This window comes from Phascolarctos cinereus, unplaced genomic scaffold (genome assembly GCF_003287225.1).
Source record: "Phascolarctos cinereus isolate Bilbo 61053 unplaced genomic scaffold, phaCin_HiC Scaffold_4;HRSCAF=312, whole genome shotgun sequence".
Taxonomy (NCBI): Eukaryota; Metazoa; Chordata; class Mammalia; order Diprotodontia; family Phascolarctidae; genus Phascolarctos; species Phascolarctos cinereus.
The window spans coordinates 657,497,261-657,519,631 of record NW_027555847.1 but is presented as its reverse complement, the minus strand read 5'-3'; the positions used below and the strand labels follow the sequence as shown (position 1 = coordinate 657,519,631).

The 22,371-nt window shown below is 39.7% G+C and overlaps 1 protein-coding gene across 1 annotated transcript in view; it reads left to right on the top strand.

The window, feature by feature from the left end:
* Positions 1-16,550, top strand: part of LOC110214165 (DNA (cytosine-5)-methyltransferase 1-like) — a 50,093-nt gene extending 33,543 nt beyond the window's left edge. The window contains exons 18-34 of the mRNA XM_020994912.2: positions 162-277; positions 521-722; positions 835-968; positions 1,287-1,460; positions 2,995-3,216; positions 3,972-4,164; positions 5,099-5,189; positions 5,483-5,614; positions 5,802-6,084; positions 8,129-8,270; positions 10,650-10,816; positions 12,422-12,599; positions 12,901-13,096; positions 14,488-14,651; positions 15,049-15,165; positions 15,549-15,639; positions 16,166-16,550. Coding sequence (XP_020850571.1) covers positions 162-277; positions 521-722; positions 835-968; positions 1,287-1,460; positions 2,995-3,216; positions 3,972-4,164; positions 5,099-5,189; positions 5,483-5,614; positions 5,802-6,084; positions 8,129-8,270; positions 10,650-10,816; positions 12,422-12,599; positions 12,901-13,096; positions 14,488-14,651; positions 15,049-15,165; positions 15,549-15,639; positions 16,166-16,203 — 2,640 coding nt within the window. The 3' untranslated portion in view covers positions 16,204-16,550. The remainder of the gene's footprint in view (positions 1-161; positions 278-520; positions 723-834; positions 969-1,286; positions 1,461-2,994; positions 3,217-3,971; positions 4,165-5,098; positions 5,190-5,482; positions 5,615-5,801; positions 6,085-8,128; positions 8,271-10,649; positions 10,817-12,421; positions 12,600-12,900; positions 13,097-14,487; positions 14,652-15,048; positions 15,166-15,548; positions 15,640-16,165) is intronic.
* The last annotated feature ends 5,821 nt before the right edge of the window (positions 16,551-22,371 follow it).

Genomic DNA, 22,371 nt, shown 5'->3' with positions numbered 1-22,371 from the left:
CATTGCAGACATGAGCATTTTCAGTGGGGTAAAAATAATTGTTAATTTCCAGTTATAGTAGAAAAGAATGAGGGAATGAAGACCCTCTAATTTATAGGGTCAGAAACTGAGTTACCGTTATATATAAAATTGAGTCTATAAATAATGCTTTTGTTTTACAGAGTGATGGGAAGAAGGATTACTACCAGAAAGTGTGCATTGACTCTGAAACTCTAGAAGTAGGAGACTGTGTTTCTGTCAGTCCTGATGATCCCACCAAACCCTTATATTTAGCAAGGTTTGTATTGTCTGTCTCTTCTTAGTTTTCCACCTGCCCTTCTAGATTAAATCCTGTCTTGTGACAAAACTGATGAAACAAAAATATCTGGCCCAGAGACCGTGACTGACCATGTACATAATATTCTGTCCTAACCTTTTCTAGAGGAAAAAGAATTCAATAGCCCCTTTCTCGTACATTTCATAAATGTGACATAATGTTCTTTAATTAAGCTACTAGAATTTTTTTCCTTTTTAATTCTAGAATCACTGCATTGTGGGAAGACAGCAGTGGACAGATGTTTCATGCTCATTGGTTCTGTGCTGGGATAGATACTGTCCTTGGGGCAACATCAGACCCTCTGGAACTCTTCTTGGTAGATGAGTGTGAAGATATGCAGCTCTCCTATATCCATGGCAAAGTGAATGTTATTTATAAAGCTCCCTCAGAAAACTGGTCCATGGAGGTAGGCACAAATTTTGTGACTTAGCTTTGGTCCTTTAGCCACTACTACACTCTGTTGTCTTAAAATGTTCACATTCAATGCCTGCGAAACCTGTTTTCTCTTCTCTCTAAAGGGGGGCTTGGACATGGAGATTAAAATGGTTGAAGATGATGGCAGAACCTATTTCTACCAGATGTGGTATGATCAAGACTATGCAAGGTTTGAGTCTCCTCCAAAGATTCAGCCTACAGAGGATAACAAATATAAGTGAGTGTTTAGGAATGAAAGCTTATGTTAGTCTGAGGTCTGTGTTTGCAGTTCAGTTAAAGGTTCCATTGTTTAATACTGACTGTTGCCACAAAGAATGTTAGGAGTTGTATCTCTTGGAATAATAGAATATTGAAGAACATGTGGTCCAGACAGAGCTATAAAGGCCCAAGAATCCAGGGTAGCAAAGGTTGCCTCCTTTTCTTAAAATCACCACCTCTGCCAGGGCAAGTCCAGCAGAGAGGTGGACAGTTGGTCTTGGTTCTCTTCTGCTTAAATCACTAGTGGTCACCTGGCTTTCTGACTCTTCTCTTCCAGGTTCTGTATAAGCTGTGCACGTCTTGCTGAAATGAGGCAGAAGGAAATCCCCAGAGTAACAGAGCCTCTGGAGGAGATAGACCAGAAGGTGCTCTATGGCCTGGCGATGAAAAATGGAGTACAGTATAGGACAGGCGATGGAGTCTTCTTCTTGCCAGATGCTTTTGGATTTAAGTTAGTATTCATCCATCAGTGTATCCATGTGTATTTCTTTATGAAGTTTTTAGAAGTTATTTTTACAAAGTGTGATTTAAAATGTAAGAAAATCTTTCCCTCAGAAGAATTTAGCCAGAAGTATATGTTTTTTCAAATGTGGAATTTATATTTTCAAGACAAATTCCTGTTTGCCTGAGTTAGCTTATTACCTCTCCTTCTAAATCTGTTCTTCTGGACTTCAGTATTTCTGCCTCAACATATCATGTGAAGTACATCTCTGGGAGAGACTTAGCTGAAAAGTGACTTGGCTTGTGGTTTCCCTTCTGCATCAAGAATTGTGTGTTTCTTGGCTTAAGGGACTGTCTTTTTACATCTTTAGTAGCTCCTGGTAGGGAGCCTTACCTTACCATAAGCTTATATAATTGATCTCTCAGTAGTTGATACCTCTAAGAACTTGACAAGCTTATTTGGCTCCATTTAGAGTTCATGCCAAAGAGCGTTGGTGAAATACCAGGCATTCTAAGCAGAGTTTCTTATGTTGATGTAGCATTTTCACATAACACAGTTTCATATGTTTTTTACTACTTTGAGTGGTAGTCTAGGCAAAGATTATTTTCATTTTACAGCTGAAGAAACTGAGGCTCAGGATGGACCAATCTGAAACTCAGAGCCACATCTCTTGACTCTTAAGCTAATACCCTTTACAGCTGTATCTGTTAGGTCTCTCCGCTCCTCTACAAATTCTCCCAAGTGGCTGTTTTCTCCACCAGCACAGGTCATGTTGCCTTGCTAAATGTCAGGGTTTAATAGGATCATCATATCACAGTCAGGCATGGGTGGAGGACTGTGATTGATTGAGGATCCCTTTAATAGGTGCCCAGTAAACACTTGCTGGTGTTTTATTTGACATTGAAGGAAATAAGGAGCTTACTTTAAATCAGATGAAAGGTTCATCCTGCTAAGTGAAGCTAATTAAATGGGTGTGTGAACTCAAGCAAGTTACTTAAGAAAGGAAACTGCTAAGGAATTTTTTAAATGGAGAGCTGTTCATGCCACTGAATCCAGTCCAGACTGAAATGGTGCTGTGTATTGGAGTAGATGTTAGTTGCCCCCTCAGGGTTATGGATATGACCTAGCTTAGCTGAGCAATAAGTGTCTTCTAAGGTATAGTAAAGGCCAAGTCTATCTGAATAGGAGGTAACCCAGTGGTGATGGCCTCCAGTGAAACCATGGACGGGAATTATTTTTTTACCACAGCCTTCTGCATAAATGGAAACTGTAGAATAGAAACTGTCCCGTAGAAGTGTAGATTCTAAAGTGAATGTATCTAATAAAATAACATGTATTTAATTCTTTTCCCCCAGGTGATAAAAGCCTACAAAATTTAAGTCTTTTCAATACTTTTTATTGGCCATACATACTGGCTTTAAAAAGTTTTATGACACAGTAACTCTTGACCAAACCGATCATGTACCAAGGGAGATTGTGTCTGTTTTTAAAATGTTGTATTTATTTTGGTCTTTCTGGATAAAGTCTCCTTTACCTTCTGCAGCATGAAGTTGTGTAGCCCAACCAAGAGATCAAAGAAGGAGTCTGTGGATGAGGAACTATACCCAGAACATTATCGGAAATATTCAGAATATATTAAAGGCAGCAACCAGGATGCTCCTGACCCATATCGCATTGGCCGTATCAAAGAGATCTTCTGTAACAAACGCAGTAATGGCAAGCCAAATGAAGCAGACATCAAACTCAGAGTTAATAAATTCTACAGGTTGGCAGCAATTATAAATTTAACTATTCATGCAAATGGCAAAGTTCCAAGAAATTGCTTAGTGCTCAGTTATGAACATTTCTATGGAAAATTCAGATATTTGAGATTTTCCTTAGCACTTTGGACAGTAGAATATGGTGCATAGACTGAGTGCATACCCAGTGATTATCGATAGTGTCAGTAGTTTGATGTTAATACTATAATTTGCAAAGCCCTTTGTTTCTTCAGGGTCAGCCTAGGCAAAATCTGAAGAAGACAAGGGGTTTCCCTTTTCCTTTTGGAACTCTTTCCTCTCTCCTCAACACACTACCGGTTTCTAGTATCTTGACACTTTTTTTTTTACAAATTGCTCAGCCCTGCCTTTATACCACTTAGCCCTATCTTCCTGGGTCATTTACTAATCTTTTATCTTCTTTGAGATATCCACTCACATAACCTGAACCTTACTTTACCAAAACTTACCTATCCTGTATCCCATTCCTTCAGGGTTCTGGTCACTGTCAGGCACCAGCCAGCTCGTACAACAACACTTTGCTTGCTAATGGCTAAGAACATTACCCCTCCCACGTTATGTGTGTTTAAACTGGGGCATCTTGCAATGAATTTCTTCCCAATGACAAATGTTGGATGGGTGAGGGTTAAGGCCACATGTTTGGTCAGTAGAGGGGTCTTGAGGGGTAGGTTGGGTTTTATGACACCCCTCTGGATATACTCTTTCTAGAAGTGTATTTTGCAACAGATTCTTTTTGTTACAGACCAGAAAATACCCACAAATCGATGAAAGCAAGTCATCATGCAGATATTAATCTGCTATACTGGAGTGATGAGGAAGCAATTGTGGATTTCAAGGCTGTGCAAGGCCGCTGTATCATAGAGTATGGGGAAGACTTAACAGAATGTATTCAGGATTATTCTGCTGGTGGCTCAGATCGCTTCTATTTCCTTGAGGTGATGATTAATCAGTTGGTGTTTCCTTAGAAGGAAGTCTAGTAGAGTGCCCGCAGGATACAGCTTTGGCTCTGGTCCAGTCAAATTTCTTTTGAATTGATTTGGGTGTTGGGAAGGCCTCTCAGGTTTACCCAGGTCATAAAATTGGGAGAGAGAACGAGTTAACACATTGGATGAAAGAATCGATGCATGAAAAGATCTCAGCACACTGAAATGATGGGACCAAATTGAAGAATAAATTGAAAAAGGATAAATATATTACTGTAGGACTTTTTTTTTTAACCCAAGTTTATCATAGACAGCCAACAGAGAAAGACCTGTGGATTTTAGAGCATTTAAATCTTAATGAAGAGTTAGCAGTGCAGCACGATAGGAAAAAATAAAACAAAACAGAAAACACCAATTTGATCTTCAGCTATGTTGATAGAATCTGTATCTTTTTTTTTTGTTTGTTTTTGCTTAGGCAGTCGGGGTTAAGTGACTTGCCCAAGGTCACACAGCTAGTAAGTGTTAAGTGTCTGAGGCTGGATTTGAACTTAGGTCCTTCTCACTCCAAGGCCAGAGCTCTATTCACTGCGCCCTAGTTTCCCCTTTAGAATCTGTATCTTAAGGGAGATGATAGTCCTGCAGTAATTTGTCTTCGTCATATCACATATATGTTATCTTCAATTCTGGATACCATATTTTAAGGGGACTAAATATTTAAAGGTGGAATGTCTGACTTGCTGTGGAATATGAAGAATTCCCTATCACTGTAGGTCTTGAAGAAGAGATTAGATATCTGCTTATCAGCTGTATTACAGAATGAATTCTTATAGAAGTTGGGCAGTATGCTCTCTGTAGTCACTTCTTCTCTGAGACATGGATGAAATGTTTGTTATATTGACTTATTCTTTTATTTGAAGTAACTAATGTCAGGTTTTTGTCTTTTTAGGCATATAATGCAAAAACTAAAAGTTTTGAAGATCCTCCAAATCATGCCCGTAGTCCTAGGAATAAAGGGAAAGGAAAGGGAAAAGGAAAAGGTTAGTTGTATTCCAGACTTACTTTCAAAGATTTTTCCAATTTTGTTTTGTAATCCAAAGGAAACTTAACTATTTTCATAATTTGCTTTGTAAGATATTTCCTAAGGAGCTTTTGGAAATAATTACTATATTTCAACAAATCCCTCCTTTTCTCTTATTCTGTATTTTTTGGCATTTCCTTTGAAATAGTAAGGCTTTGGTAATTTCTAAGGAAAGTGGAATTCCTGTGTTTGGTGTGACTTTGGGGTTAGCAATTGTGATCTAATAAGCAATGGGCTTCTCCTTACCTCCAGGCAAAAGCAGGGGAAAATCTGTAGCAGTGGAGCCAAGTGAGCAGGAAACAATAGAAGTAAAGCTACCCAAGCTTCGCACCCTGGACGTGTTCTCTGGCTGTGGAGGATTGTCTGAAGGCTTTCACCAAGCAGGTAAAGGCAGCAGGTTTTTGCCTCTGGATGCTCTAGTTTGAGCCTTTTGTTTTCCTGTGGGGTTCTTCTCTAGGGACTCTTGAATTCTTTGTCTCATCCTTCTAGCTAAGAGACTTGCTTTAAAAAATGCATGACATGCAAAGCACATCTTCCTTCAACAACAGCTGATGTATTTTTCCCCCTCCAGGAATATCTGAAACACTGTGGGCCATTGAAATGTGGGAGCCTGCCGCCCAGGCATTCCGACTGAATAATCCTGGGACCACTGTGTTCACAGAAGATTGTAATGTTCTCCTGAAGCTGGTTATGTCTGGGGAGAAGACCAACTCTCTAGGCCAGAAGCTGCCCCAGAAAGGAGATGTAGAAATGCTGTGTGGTGGCCCACCCTGCCAAGGGTTTAGTGGCATGAACCGCTTCAACTCACGCACTTATTCCAAGTTCAAGAACTCCCTAGTTGTCTCCTTCCTCAGGTGAATGGCACTGGGGAATAACTGTTTCCTCATCTTAGCTTGTAGTCTTTGCTTGCCTCTTACTGGGGGGTGGCAAGCAGAGGTAGCCTTTATGTTCCTAGTGTGGACATCCCCACTCCAGAGCAGGAAGTCCCTACTCTTGTTGGAATACAGAGGTTCAGCCTTTCCATTTTCCTGTGTGGAAGTTTGCTACAGAGGGACTTGTTTGCAAAAAGACAATTTTTAAAAAATAACTTTTCATGGCTCTGTGTTGTTTTATATGTCATCATAGTTTCCCCCGGTATCCTTTTCCCTACTTCTAGAGACCCCCATATCACAGATAGTATTTTTTTGTTGACAAAAAAGTCACGCAATATTCACTTTTGATTTTTTTATATCGTTGTTCTTTTTAATTACATTGTAGTCATTGTGTATATCGTTTTGTTGATTCTACTTCACTCTGCATCAGTTCATGTAGCTCTTTTTATGCTTCTATGTATTCATCATATTCATCATTTCTTATATCACAGTAATATTGCATTGTATTTGTGTGACACAAATTATATAGCCATTCCCCAATCCATGGGCATCTACTTTATTTCCAATTCTTTGCTGTCACAAAAAGTGCTGCCATAAATATTTTGATGTATGTGGGGACTTTCTTCTTATCAAAGGCTTCTTGTATATAAGCCCAGTAATGGAATCTCTGGGTTAGAGGATATGGATTTTTTACGTACTTTATTTGTGTAATTCCAAATTGCCTAACAAAATGGTTGTACTCGTTCACAGCTCCACCAACAGTTTGTCAGTGTGTCTGTCTTTCCACAATCCATCCGACATTGACTATTACCATTTTTTCTCATCTTTGCCAGTTTACAGGATAGGAGGTATATAACCTTGGAGTTGTTTGGATTTGTGTTTCTCTTAGTATTAGTGATTTGGAGCATTCTTTCATGTCGTTTATAGTTTACGATTCTTTTGAGAACTCTTTGTTCATATCCTTTGACAACTTATGTATTGGGGAATGGCTCTTGGTCTTATAATTTATTTGTTAATTGTTTGTTTATCTTGGATACCAAACCCTTATCAGAGAAATTTGATACATAGATTTTTTTCCTGTCCAACCATTTCCCTTCTCCATTAGAGGCAAATAGAGACAATTGGTAACACAGTGCAGAGTGCTGGACTTGGGGTCAGGAAGATTTGAGTTCATATCTGCCCTCAGACACTTATTGGCTGTGGTCCCTGGGAAAGTCACTTAATCTCTGTTTGTCTCAGTTGCCTCTTCCATGAAATGGGGAGCATCTATCTCCCAGGGTTGTTGTGAGGATCAAATGAGATAATATTTGCACAGTGCCTGGCACACAGTGGGCTCTATACAAATGTTTGTTTTCCCCTTTCACATATTCAAGGTACATTAATTGTGTCTGTGCACAAACTTTTCAGTTTCTTATAATCAAAGTTATCTATTTTATCTTTGTAATTACTTCTCTTCCTTGTTTGGTTAAGAATGTATCTCCTACCTATTACTATATGTAATAGGTTATATGGTCTGCTTCTCTTCAAAAATGTTTTAATAGTATGATCTTGAATATTAAGGTCATAGATCTATTTAGAATGTATTGTGGAATATGGTATAACTTGTTGGTCTTAAGTCTAGTTTCTGCCAGACTGCTCTCTAGTTTTCCCAGCAATTTTTAGGGAGTTCTTTCCTAAGTAATTTATGTTTTCTGCTTTATTGAACACTGAGTTATTGAGTTTCATTGTTTCTATTTCTCTTATCTGGTCTGTTCTATTGATCTACTTCTCTGCTTTTTAACCAATACCAGATGGTTTTGATGACTGCTGCCTTACATATATTTCAAGATCTGGAAGTGCTATTCAAGGGCAGATTCAAATGTAACATAGTGAGAACTCAAAGGATGTGGGTCAGTCTACCACATTGTCTCTTTTAAAGAGCTCAGTCAGTTGGTTTACTCAGCAATAAAGGTGTCTGTGGGATTCAGTTGTTTCATTCTTCCATTTTGCAAAGAATCTTATTCAACTCATCTCTATTCTCCTGCAGCTACTGTGATTACTACAGACCCAGGTTTTTTCTGCTAGAGAATGTAAGAAACTTTGTGTCATTCAAACGTTCCATGGTCCTGAAGCTGACCCTCCGATGTCTAGTTCGAATGGGATATCAGTGCACATTTGGCGTATTACAGGTATGCTGACACTATACAGGGGAGACGAAGGTAACCAAGGAATTTGATGCTGATGTGGTCAGCACCTCTCGGTCTCTGTTCTTGAGTGTGTTGCTGCTTGTTATTACCGTATCTGCTTCTTATGATTTCTGTCAGTGTGTGTTAGAATGGACTCCAGTTACTAACATCATTTCAAACCATTTTTCCTAAGGTGAAATAAAATTGTAACTTTTTTTTTCTTAACTAATATCCTTTCTCACACCCTGTTTTCTTAAGCTAATTGGGTTCTTGATAGCATATGTGAAGTTTATTTAGAGTGATACTTCAAGAAGTTCTAATACCTAATATCTTTTAGATAAAGGATGACCCATTTTTGTCCAGCAGGTTAGTTTTGGCTGACCCCTGAATCATTCTTCTTTAACTAAAAAAAAAAAGTTTGTTTTTTTTCCTCTCACCTTTATCTCCACAAACACTCTTCCAGAGATCTGTCTCTTGTAGTAAAGATCACCAAAAAAGTTAACAAAACTAACATTCACATCAAAAAAATATGACATTGTATTCAGTGTCTCATAGCTATAGTCTCCCCCACCACCCTAAAGAAAGGTGCCTTCTCATAGCTCTTTTTTGGGTCCAGACATGATCATTATAATTTGATCAATATAATTATTTTGTTGTTCTTTCCATATACATTGTTGTAGGCATGTTTATTGTTTTCTTAGGTCTGGTTCATGTTATATCAGTTCAAATGTCTTCCCATACTTCTGTATTCATCATATACATCTTTTCCTGTTATACAGAGTAATATTTTATTACATTCATGTACTACAACTTGTTTTAACCATTCCACAATTTGTGGGCATCTACTTTGTTCCAATTCTTTGATATTACCAAAAAATGCTATTTATAACTATTTTGGAGGATATGGGGCTACTTAATTTGTTTGTTTGTTTAAATCATTTGCCTTCTTGAGGCATATGCCCAGCAGTGGAGTTTCTAGGTCCCAGGCTAATGATATTAGCCACCTTAGCATAATTCCAAGTTGCTTTCCAGATCAAATTCACTGTTCTACCAATGATGCGTTAGCACACCTGACTTGGCACAACCCCTCTAACATTGTCTATTTCCCTCTTTTGTCATCCTTGCCAATTTGTGATATAAGAGAAAATGACAGCATTGTTGTATTTGCGTTTTACTTATTAGTGATTTGGAGCAATGTTTTTTGTGGTTGTTAACAATTTGCAATTTTTCTCTTAGAACTATTTATCCTTTAACTATTTGTCTATTAGGGAATAGCTTTTAGTCCTCAATATTTCTATTCATTGCCTAACTAGATATCTTAGATATTAGATTATCAGATATATTTATTACAGAGATTTTCCTCTTGATTGATTGCTTTCACTTTTATCCCAATGGCATTAATTTTGTTTGTATCAAAGTTCTTCAATTCCGTGTAATTGAAATTATCTGTGTTCTTCGTTGTGAACCCCCTTGTTTCCTTAAGCATTCACTTATAGCCATAGCTGTGAAAGGTACTCACTTCTAATTTTTTTTTGGCATGACTTTTAATATTGAGGTCACATATCTGTCTTGAGCTTATTGTGGTATGTGGTACAAGATTTCTTAACTTTTATGGGACATGAATATTACTGATGATATAGAAGTCAGATTTTTTGTTATGTTACAGGGCTAGGTATTCAATTATCAAGTTAATTAAAGGCAAGTCATTTAACATGAAAGTAATGGTGAAGTTATCAGTTTTGAATGTTAGAGACTGTTAAGAGATGATGGTTATCACTAAAAGGAAGCTCAACTCTGAGGGAATGAAAAACCAATAATGGTTCCCAAGAATAGAAAATTAAATCTACCTTTCCTTCCTTGGCAGAGAGGTGTGGGGTACTGCTAGGGCAGAATAATGTATGAATTGATTGACAATCGAGGTCACTATGTTGGTGTTTTTGGTTAACTTATTTTCTTTGCTACAAGGAAGGGTTCAATACTGGAGGGTTCAATTCCAGGGGTGGTAGGGTATATGCAGATATGATTAATGTAAAAACAAAAGACATTGGCAAAACTTATTCTTAAAAAAGAGAGAGCTTCTGGTTAGTGCCACAAGCAGATAATCTAGTATGACCTACTATGGTGAGGGGCTTTAATATGGTTAGATAAATTAGCATGACTTCAGCATTAACTTTAAAACTGTGTGGTTGATTTAAGTAATAAAAATTCAATAAATCTAACTTTTATTCCTAAGCCAACATCTCCCTTGCTATGCATATTTGCAATTTTTTCCATTTAACAGGTAGACCTAGAGTCCAGAAATACAGATAACCTTTACTTTTAAATAATGTCTAGTGTGTTGGGCTAACTTTGTAGAATTTATGCTTTGTCTTCTGTGTCCAGGCTGGCCAGTATGGTGTTGCTCAAACTCGAAGAAGGGCCATCATCCTGGCTGCAGCCCCAGGCGAGAAACTCCCCATGTTTCCGGAGCCCCTGCATGTATTCGCACCCCGAGCCTGCCAGCTCAGTGTAGTGGTGGATGACAAAAAATTTGTTAGCAATATAACAAGGTAAAGGAATGCAGAAGTATTCCATTTATCCTAGGAACCAATCCCTATTGCAGGTGTCAGCAAGCTCTTTAACCTTACATAAAATCCTCAGAGCTAATTGTCTAGAGGTGTTACTAGTAGGCTGTAGGTCCTAGGTTGGAAGAAAAAGAAGGAGAAAAGAGGAGGCGTGTACAGTACAGGGTAATAGAATGCTCTGCTTTTCACGGTAGCCTGTCCTTGTGCTAGTTTGCTTAGTATTGTCTGGCTTGGCAGTATTTATTTTATACACTCTGTAGTTGAGGATTCAACTCTGTAACATATTAAGTACCTGCTGTGTGCTAGCCACTATGTTAGGGCCTGGGTGATAACAAAGACAAAAGAACCATCGCTTGTCTTCGAGGAGCTTATGTTCAGTAGGGGAGAGACAACATATTCCCAGATAAATAGATATAAAATACATACAAGTTAATTTCAGGGTTGGGAGAGATCGCTAACAACAAGAAGAAAAGGCATCATGAAAGGCCTCTTCAGGTGAGGCTTGAAGGGAACCAGAGATTCCAAGATGTAGGTCAGTCCAGAGAGCATTCTGAGTAGAGAGGCAGTCTGAAAGAGGCTATGGAAATGTGACATGGAATGTGCTGTACAGGAAACAAACAAGTAGGTCAGTTTGGCTGGAACATGGAGTGTGTGGGGGGACTAATGTGAAATCAGTCTGTCAAGATAAGCTGGAGCCCGATTAGGAAGTCAGCTCTAAATGCCAAGCAGATTTGCAGAAATTTTTACAGAGACAATATAGGGAACCATTGAGACTTCTTAGGTGGGGGAGTGACATTGAGAGTTAGGCCGGTGCTGACAGCTGTGTGAGGAATAGGGAAGCAGGGAGACCAACTTGGAGGTTAGTGCAATAGTTTAGTTGAGCCGTGTTAAAAGCCTGAACCAGGGCGGGTGACTGTATGAGGAAAGAGAAGAGGACAGATTCAAGAAAGGCCATGGCAACGGATTACATATGGGGGTGAGGGAGAATGAACAATTGAAGAGGACTCTGAGGTTTCCAGCCTGGGTGACTAGAAGACTTGCAGTGCTGTTAATGGAAATATGAAAGTTAAAAAACAGTAGATTTTTTTGGGGGGAATAAAAAAATAAAACAAATTGGGGGGAAATAAAAAGGTCCGTTATTTGACATGTTGAGTTTGAGGTATTAATGGGACATTCAAGTAGGTGCAAGTGTACATCAAGCAGTAGGTGATTTGGGCTTGGAGCTTAGGAGGGAAGTGAAGGCTGGATATATAGATTTGAGATTCATCTACTTAGAGAGGGTAGTCAAACCTGTAGAAAGTAATGAGATCACCAAGAGACAGTGTAGAAAGAGAAGGACCCAGCACAAAGCCCAAGGGTACACCCTTGTCAAGAGTGTGGGGCGTGGATGATGATTATTCTCAAAGGAGATTGAGAAGAAATGGTCAGGTAGGAGGAGAACCAGGAGAATTTTGGAGGGGAGAAAAAGAGATTCTGTGATAGACTGACTGCAAAATCAGCAGTTCCCTTCTTCCGCATTGTTATTGATGATATATGATCAAAATAATTTCCAGAATCTAAATTTCCACCTTTGGTTGTACTGTATTTCAGAATGAACTCTGCTCCATTCCGAACTATCACTGTACGTGACACAATGTCAGACCTCCCCGAGATTAGGAATGGTGCTTCTGCCCTAGAGATCTCTTACAATGGAGAACCTCAGTCCTGGTTCCAAAGGCAGATCAGGGGCTCACAGTATCAGCCCATCCTCAGGGATCATATCTGCAAGGTAAGACTAGCTGTAGCTCAAGTTTCACATGTTTTCCATTGGTCTAGTTTGGTAGCTGGTTTTAAAAACCTTACATGCTTTAGATACTTAGTTATTATTTGCTGTGAATAGTTGTATTCCCACAAGGAGAAGTACTTCACAATGTCACTTTTATGAGGTAAATGTTCTGAGTTATTGCTTTAAAATGCATGATCTAAGTTCTGAAATACTTTTCAGAATCTGATCTGTTGATGTCTGATAAACCTGGGTGGGAAGAGGGTTTGAGACAACAATGGGAAGGTAATGGTGATTTGGGTTGCAGGATATGAGTGCTTTGGTAGCTGGCCGAATGAGACACATTCCCCTCGCCCCAGGATCAGACTGGCGTGACCTACCCAACATTGAGGTCCGTCTCCCAGACGGTACTACAACCAGGAAATTACGATACACCCATCATGAGAAGAAGAATGGACGTAGCAACACTGGAGCTCTCAGAGGTGTCTGCTCCTGTGCAGAAGGTAGGTATTTTTCCTTCTCCTGGAATTGTTCTCTCAAAAGGGATGAGAGTTAATGTTCAGTCTTCATTATTGATTTTAAGTGATCTTCATATTACCCAACCACACTTAGATCATTGGGTTACTGTGTGAGGGGAGCAAAATGTTTCCTAGAAATTACATAGGTGGTCTTCCTGTTTCAATACACTTGACAGACAAAAATTTAACTGGCCTTTTCAAACCTAGTTCCTTACCATAGTTTTACATTTTAAAGTTTTATTGTTGCCTTTTGATATTTATTATATCATAATTATTCCCCCTTAACCCACGATTCCTCCATTAAGCCTTTCCATGTAACAAAAACCTTTAAGTCAAACCGACAGAGAAAGCAAGTACATCTGACAGTGTGTACCGTAAACTACATCTGTAGTCCCTAACCTTCTACTGAGAGGAAATGTGCCCTTCATTATCAGTCTTCTAAGACCAAGATTGTTCATTACAATTTGTCATCAGAATTCAGCTGCTTTTTTTGTAGTCATCATGTATATTATTCTCTTGGTTCTGCTTTTTTTACTCTTCGTGTCTTGATATAAATCTTCCAGTATTTCTCCAGATTCCTCATCTGTCATTTTTTATGGCACATCTTACCCAATTTTTGGGCACTCATTTTACTTCCTGTTTTGAATATTTTGTTCTGATCCTGCCTAGCTCTGTGACCCTGAGCAAACTGCTTCACTTCTTGGGGCCTCAGTGTCCTCATCTGAAAAGTGAGGATGTTGGATGAGATAGATAATTCTAAAGTCCCTTCAAGCTCTGAGTTTATGATCTTATGATCCTCTGACCTTTCCTATCATTGACCTTCTCCGGGTATATGTCCTTCAGGGGGATCACTGGATCAAAAGGTATGAGCAGCTTAGTGACTTTTCTTTAGTATATTCCTTATATATCCTAGATAATTAGCTTTTTATTAGAAATATTTTATGCAAAGATTTTTTCCTATTCAAATATTTTCTCTTTTTCTAGCTGCAGTTTTTACAATCCAGATTGTCCATTTTATATTTTATGACTGCATCTGTCCAGTTTTGGTTAAGAATTCTCTGCCTTAGAGAAAGGGTTGGGATACATTGGAAAATGTAGGTTTTGTTAAAATGAACAAAAAAATAACAAAGATTTATTTAAAAAAAAAAACTTTCTCCAGTGGACATACATGTGAAAAGGATGTCCTTCCACTCTCTAATTATTCTTATGAAGTGACCTTGTACATTTAGATTGCATATCCCTTTGAAGCTTATTGTGATCTGTGGCGAAAGATGCTATTCTAAATCCAATATTCCCTTTCATTGTAATGATCGATCAAATTAAATACCAAATATCCATTTACCACTGAATTTCAGCTTGGTTTTTCTTCCATTCAGGTAAACCATGTGATCCTGCAGATAGACAATTCAACACCTTGATTCCATGGTGCCTGCCCCACACTGGGAACAGGCACAACCATTGGGCTGGGCTCTATGGAAGGTTGGAATGGGATGGCTTCTTCAGCACTACAGTTACTAATCCTGAACCCATGGGCAAGCAGGTGAGGGCGTGTTGGTGGGAGAAAGTAGAAGTCACCTGTTTTCCCACCCTTGTGGAATCCAAAAATGTTGGTAGCCACTACTTACCATAGAACTGCTCCACAAATGACCTTGCATTTTGAGGCCCATTTGTCATTGCTAGGTGGCCATTCAGTTCAGGGCATTGTTTTCATTTCCACTTCTCTCCATATACTTTCCAGTGATCCATGTCCCAATGGAGAACCCCATCCCAGGACATGGTCTCCTAAGTGTTGTTGCAGTGAAGGGTGATCCTGCTTTTTGGCCGTTGTGTTACGGGAAGGAGATTTGTCAGCAGTGTTATTTTTCTCTAGTGCAAGTTCATGCTTTCTAATGAAAGGAAAACTTGGGAGCTGATGGCATGGATTCTTGTGTCTACAGGGTCGAGTGCTTCACCCAGAACAGCACCGAGTCGTGAGCGTACGGGAGTGTGCTCGGTCCCAAGGATTCCCAGATACCTATAGATTGTTTGGCAACATCCTAGATAAACACAGACAGGTCAGTGTTAACCTCCATTCTTTTGAGGCTACCAGAAGGCACTTCATTAGGAATTCTGTCATTGCTTACTGCAGTTGATGCATGAACAAAATGAAGTCTTTTCTTGCCAAGTGAATATCTGGTATAATTTGCATTTGGCTCGCCCACCAGAAGGCTTGAGGTGGCCTTGAGGCCTCTAAGAACAAGATCCACTCAAAAGCAGACCGGGGAATGGAATGAGAATTGTACCTTGGGGTAGAATGGCACCCTGATTCAAGTCCTCCAAGACCTGGTCAGAGTGCTGCTGTCTTCTGTGCTGAAAAGCCAAGGTGTTCACAGGGATCTTTCTAGGCACAGGACCCTATTACACAACACCAAATTCTATTCTCCTGTTTCCCATGCAGGTGGGTAATGCAGTGCCTCCACCCCTTGCCAAAGCCATAGGCCTGGAGATCAAGCTCTGTGTGTTGGCCATACTGAAAGAGAATGCCGCAGGTAGGTGTCAGTATGGCTAGAGGACTTTCTGGTGTGTGAAATGGATTGTGTGCAATTGTATTTTAGGGGTAGTGTGTGGTAGCTCAGCTCTCCCCTTTTCCTCCCCTCATTGCTCACTGAGTCTAAGCAGACCATAGGTCATAAGGGGAATCACCTGAGAGAGCCCCTCTTCTGGATGGATTTCTTTACTGGGTGTCAAATGCTAAGTAAAGATTGAGGATTCTAACAACTCACCCTGCTGTGTCTAGGAGAACAGCTATTGTGCAGAGGAAAACCCTAGGCTCTGTTTTAGTCTAGAAACTCTGTGTGTGTGTGTGTGTGTGTGTGTGTGTGTGTGTGTGTGTGTGTGTGTGTGTGTGACGCACTTGTGCTTATTCAGCCATTATCAACTTGTTGCTGTGTTAACATTTTCAGATATTTAATGTGATTATTACTTAGTACCAGAAATTTAAATTGTCACATTTGGTATATCTATTCTATGCTGTCCCTTTCTATTCAAATGTGTCTTCAACTTGTTTCTCCTCAGAAAAAATTAAACAAGAAAATTTAAAGTCCACGGATTAGCCTTTGCATCTCCCATCATCCTCCTTTCTGGCACCAGGATCTCCAACATGCACTGACTTGTTTTTTTGAACATGCTGAAATCTGTTTTTGTTCAGCTGTCCTTGTGAACAGTGTTTGTCTCCTTGGCTGACATTGAGCTGTTTTGTGATGTTCAGATTATCAACTAATAATCATTTAGTGATCAAACTGTGCGGTGCCCTTTGTGCATTCTGGATTTTTAAATCTGTTTTTATTATGCATTGTATTAAATAATCTACCACTTTATACAAGTGGAAATTAATACTTTATGTAGTTTTTATATGTTGTAATATTTCTTCAAATAAATCTCTCCTATAAATTATCCTGTATCATTCCTGTTTCCTGTGTTATTGAAAGTTATTTCTGGCTCTGCTCATTTGATCTGCTTTTGTTACTCAGAGGAAAACGACTTTTTTTCTCTAGCTGCCAAACTGATTCTCAGAAGTTTAGTGTGGGAGTATCTTCCTGGCCTTGTTTTCTACTGTCTTCCTGCACTTGACACCTTGGTCTCCCTCACCTGACCCTGACTCTAGTTATTGGTTTCTTATTATCAGTACCTTGGGCAAGTCATTTGGAGTCCCAGCTTTAGAAAGGAGCTTGACAGTCATGGGCTAGCCCTGACTAATGAGTGATCCCCCTCAACATTGTCTTTGACAAGTTCAGGTCCCTGCCCAACCTGACTTCAGCGGCTTCAGTGATGGAATTTGGCCCCTCCTGACTGTGCATCTTATTTTTAGACTGCTTTGTTAGGAAGTTATCTGACATTAGAATCTTACTTTAGTTTCCCATTTTATAAAATATATATAACATACACCAGGCTGAAATTGAAAACAAAAAGAGAATCTAATGATAATTCAGATGAAGTGCTCAATTTCTAGAACTGTCTTCCAAGCTGATTTGCAGAGTGACAAGGGACTTCTTTTCATTTTACCAAATTCACAAGTGTGTATCTAGCTTTGGCTTTAAGACCTGTGATGATGGGGGGGGGGTGTTATAATTAATGCTTTAGAATTTATAGAACATTTTCCCTCAGAAAACCATTTTACAGATGAGAAAAGATGACCCTGAAGGGTTCAGGGATGTCCCTACAATCAGGTTTAATAAAATGTGTGTCGGGCATTGTAAAACAAAACCAAAAGAGTGAAAAAATAGAAGAGAATGTGAAGTATCTCATTGGAATAACAACTGACCTGGAAAACAGATCCAGGAGAGAGAATGTAAAAATTACTGGGCTATCTGAAAGCCATAATCAAAAAAAGCCTAGACATCATCTTTCAAGAAATTATCAAGGAAAACTGTCCTGATATTCTAGAACCAGAGAGTAAAATAGAAATGAAAAGAATCCACCAATCACCACCTGAAAGAGATCCCCCAAGGAAAACTCCTAGGAATATTGTAGTCAAATTCCAGAGTTCCCAGGTCAAGAAGAAAATATCGCAAGCAGCCAGAAAGAAACAATTCAAGTATTGTGGAAACACCATCAGGATAACACAAGATTTAGTAGCTTCTACATTAAGAGACTGGAGGGCTTGGGATATAATATTCCAGAGGTCAAAGGAGATAGGATTACAGCTAAGAATCACCTACCCAGCAAAATTGAGTATAATTCTTCAGGGGAAAAAATGGACATTCAGTGAAATAGAGGACTTTCAAGCATTCTTGATGAAAAGACCAGAGCTGAATAGAAAATTTGACTTTCAAATATAAGACTCAAGAGAAGCATGAAGAGGTAAACGGGAAAGAGAAATCATAAGGGACTTATTAAGGTTGAAATGTTTACATTCCTACATGGAAAGGTGATATTTGTAACTCATTAGACTTTTGTCAGTATTAGGGTAGTTGGAGGGAAAAAAATTATGTATAGATAGATAAGATAGAGGGCACAGGGTGAATTGAAGATGAGTGATATCTGGAGAATAAAATTGAGGGGTGAGAGAGGATTATACTGGGAGAAGGAGAAAGGGAGAGGTAGAATGGGGTAAATTATCTAGCATAAAACAGACAAGAAAAGGCTTTTACAGTGGAGGGGAAGCGGGGGAAGGTGAGAGGGAATGAATGAATCTTATTCTCATTGAATTTGGCTTAACGGGGGAATAACATACACATTCAGTTGGGTATGGAAATCTATCTTACCCTGCAAGAAAATAGGGGGAAAAGGGGGTAAGAGAGTGGGAGGATGATAGAGAGGAGGGCAGATTGGAGGAGGGGGTAATCAGAAGCAAACACTTCTGAGGAGGGACAGGGTCAAAAGAATAAACGGGAGGGGGGAGAAATAGGATGAAAGGAAATATAATTTTTCACAACGTGACTACTATGGAAGTGTTTTGCATGACTACACATGTATAACCTGTATTGAGTTGCTTGCCTTTTCAATGAGGGTGGGTGGGGAGGGAGGAAGGGAGAAAATATGGAACCCAAAGTTTTAAAAACACATGTTAAAAAAAATTGTTTTCACATGCAACTGGGAAATAAGATATACAGGCAATGGGGTATAGAAATCTATCCTGACCTACAGGAAAATAAAAGGGGAAGAGGATGAGAGAAGGGGGAGAGAGAGAAGGGAGGGCAGATTAGGGGAAGAGGTGTTCAGAATGCACGCCATCTTGGGGTGGGGGGAGGGACGAGATGGGGAGAAAATTTGGAACTCAAAATCTTGGGGAAGTGAATGTTGAAAACTAAAAATAAATACATTTTAAAAAATATAAAAAGAATATGTGTTTCAGGGCCCATCCTACAAATATTTGTTAAGTGCCTGTTATTTGTAAGCCACATTTTGCTAGGTGCTAAGGACTTAAAAATGAAACAAGACTCTCCCTGAAGGCACTTAACTTAGGGCAAAGGAGATCTGTGGGCAGAGGGGGCAGGCTTGTTAAGTACATCATTTTCAGAAAAGTACTGGATCTTCAGAGGAGGGAGAAAGAACAACCAGAGATCAGGATAGCTTCCATAGACAGCTCCTAAATTCAACCCGGAAGGCAGCTAAGGGTTCTCAGAGGTTTAAGTAAGGAGGGCATCCATTTTAGGCATGGGGGACAGATAATCTTTGTAAAAGGAGGCAGGGAGAGATGGAATGCCTAGTTTGGGGCTGGTTTGATGGCTAGAAAGGAGACTAATATGGATGGCCTCAATCTCAGGCGTTCTCACCCTATGCGTTGTGCCCGCCCTGTCCCCTCACCCCACATCACACTACCTGTGCTTGGTTTTACAGTTTTATCATTCGTCCCAATATCTTCTAAGCTTATTTAATTTCTCCCCCTAAGCTCCTCAAGGTCTTATGTTTTATAGCTACCCATATAAACTATTAGACATCAATCATCCAGTACCCTGGAGATAGATAAAGGGGCATTTTGGTATAGTGAATAAAGCCTGCTTCAGAGACAGAGTTCTTGATTCAAATTCTGTCTGTGAAATGTACTTTCTGAGTCACTCTAGGCAAGTCACTTAGCCTCTCTGGCATAGACAATACTCTGAGATCCAGAATATTGGCAGATCTGTGCAGATAGAATTTCTTCACTGATAGTACTTAGCACGGTGCCTGGCATATTTTTGTGTTTTGAGTTGTTTTTCAGTTGTGTTCAACTCTTCATGACCCCATTTGGGGTTTTCTTGGCAATGATACTGGACTGGTTTGCCATTTCCTTCTCTAGCTCATTTTACAGATGAAGAAACTGAGGCAAACAGGGGTAAGTGACTTGCCTAGGGTTGCATAGCGAGCAAGTGTCTGAGGTCAGATTTGAACTCACCAAGCTGAGTCTTTCTCACTTCAGGCTAGGCACTTTGCCACCTAGCTGCCACATCTGGCAAATAGTAGGTGCATAATGAATATTGATTGATAAAGACTTATCTGTCCTGAGGAAATCATAGGTCTAGACAGAAAGTACAGGTGCACAGATGTTTATGATAATGAGTTTTGAAGAACATGTTAATAATGTAATGATTATCATTTTTATGCATTAACATCTAACTCCAACTTGAATTGACCTTCAGCAAGGCACCTAACCATGGAGTGTATGAAAATAGTTATTGTACACATAGACACTGGCTGTAGTACTATTGAAAAGGAATTTCTGCTGAAATAAAGAATATTCAATCTAAGAAACATTTGTTACATGTCTACTATGTGCTAGGCATTGTACTAGATCTGATATACCAATATTGCTATAGTGCACTCATGACAAGCAGAAAGATAATAGTTAAATGATGCAACTCACCACCTCCCAATTCCACTTATTGATAGCTCTTGAGTTATTAGCAAATTTTTCCAATACAAAACCTAAATTTTCCTCTTTATGACTTCTGTCCATTGCTCCTGGCTGTGCTTTCTGGGGCCATTCAGAACAAACCTGATCCCTCTACTACATGACTACTCTTCAAATACCTGAATACAGTTATCATGTCCTCCCCAAGTCTTCTCCAGGCTAAAACCCAGGTTCTTCCAACCAGTTGTTATATAACATGAACTCAAGCCCCTACACCATCCTGGTTGCTTTCCCTGGATGCTCCCCAGCTTATCAAAGTCCTATTCCCAATGGCACAGTAGAGATAGCTACCATCACCTTGTTCCTACAAGCTACCCTTCTCAATGTAACCCAAGAGGACAAGCTTTTTTGGCTGCCACATCACACTGCTGACTCACAGTATGCTGACCCACTGAAGCCCCTAGATCTTTTTCAGATAAATTGCCATCTAACCCTTATTCCCCAATCCTGTACTTGTGAAGTTGATTTTTTGAACCCAAATATAAAACTTTACATTTATTCATTGAATTTAATTATATTAGATTTAGCTAAATATTCAAGCCTGTCAAGTTTTTTTTTTTGAATCCTGAATGTCATTGATCATTGGCTATCCCTCACAGCTTTGAATCACCTATAAATTTGTTGAACATGCCATCTATGCCTTTATCCAAGTCGCTGATAAAAGTAGTAACAGTGCAAAGCACAGATCCCACTGGAGACCTGCCAAGGTGACATGAACTGTTAACCAACCACTCTTTGAGTACAATCGGCTCCAAATCCATCTAGCTTTATGATTATCTAGTTCACATCTTAATGTTTTCTCCACAAGAATATGAGATGCTGTGTTGGGTAATTTACTAAAGTCTAGGCAAACTTTCTGAAGCATCACCCAGATCAATTAGTTAAGGAGCTCTACAAAGAAGGTAATAAGATTAGTTGGCACAGCCTGTCTGTCCTTCATGAAATCATGCTGGCTCTTTGTAATTAATCACTGCCTCCTTTTCTAGGTGTTCATTCATCTCTTTGTAATAGATCTTTTTCCCTATGGGTGGAGGAAGTGATGGAGACCTTTGTGGAGAATTCTGGGACTTATATGCTCCTTTTCCTAGCTCAAAATAAAGAGATGAAAGTAATATCATGAGATTTAGATCTGGACTATGCAGAATCACACCTGAGGGAAGCTTGAAAAAGGGTATACCAGAGAGTGCAGAAGATCCTGTAGGGGGAGCAGAGCGGTGGACAGTGCCATCAGGAGTGATGGCACCAGTGGCAGGTGGGGTCTTCCCCTCCCCTGGCAATTAGGATAAGACTGGGGAGGCGGAGTCAAGATGGCAGAGAAAAGGCAAGGACTTGCCTGAGCTCTCCCCAAAACCCCTCCAAACGCCTTTAAATAATACCTCAAAACACAGTCTAAAGCAGCAGAGCCCACGAAAGGATGGAGTGAAACAATTTTCCTCCCAAGACAACTTAGAAGGTTGGCAGGAAAGGTGAGAGTGGAGCACAGTCAGGTGCAGGCTGCGCCCCAGCAAACCAGCAGTAGGTCTTATAGACAACTGAATCAGTGGCGGCAGTGACGATTTCTGGACCTCTTAGCCCAGAGACAGTGAGGGGATCAGACAACGGGTCAGAAGAAGATTACAGGGGTCCTTTTGCTGGCACCAGGGGCAGGATTCCATTGCATTGCCTTTACTTGGATCTTGGTCACAGTCCTGGGTCTCAGTCCCAGGCTGAGGAGGAACATTAGCACACCAGAGCTTGTGTCTGCAAAGGGAGCCGTGACCCTGATCATAGTTCCCTAGATCATACCACCTTGGAAGAGCCGAAAACTTACAGCTCCCCAGAATTATCTTTGAAACTGCTTCACAAAACACCCTGCAGCTTAGGACAGTGCCCCCTCCACTTGGGAAGCAGA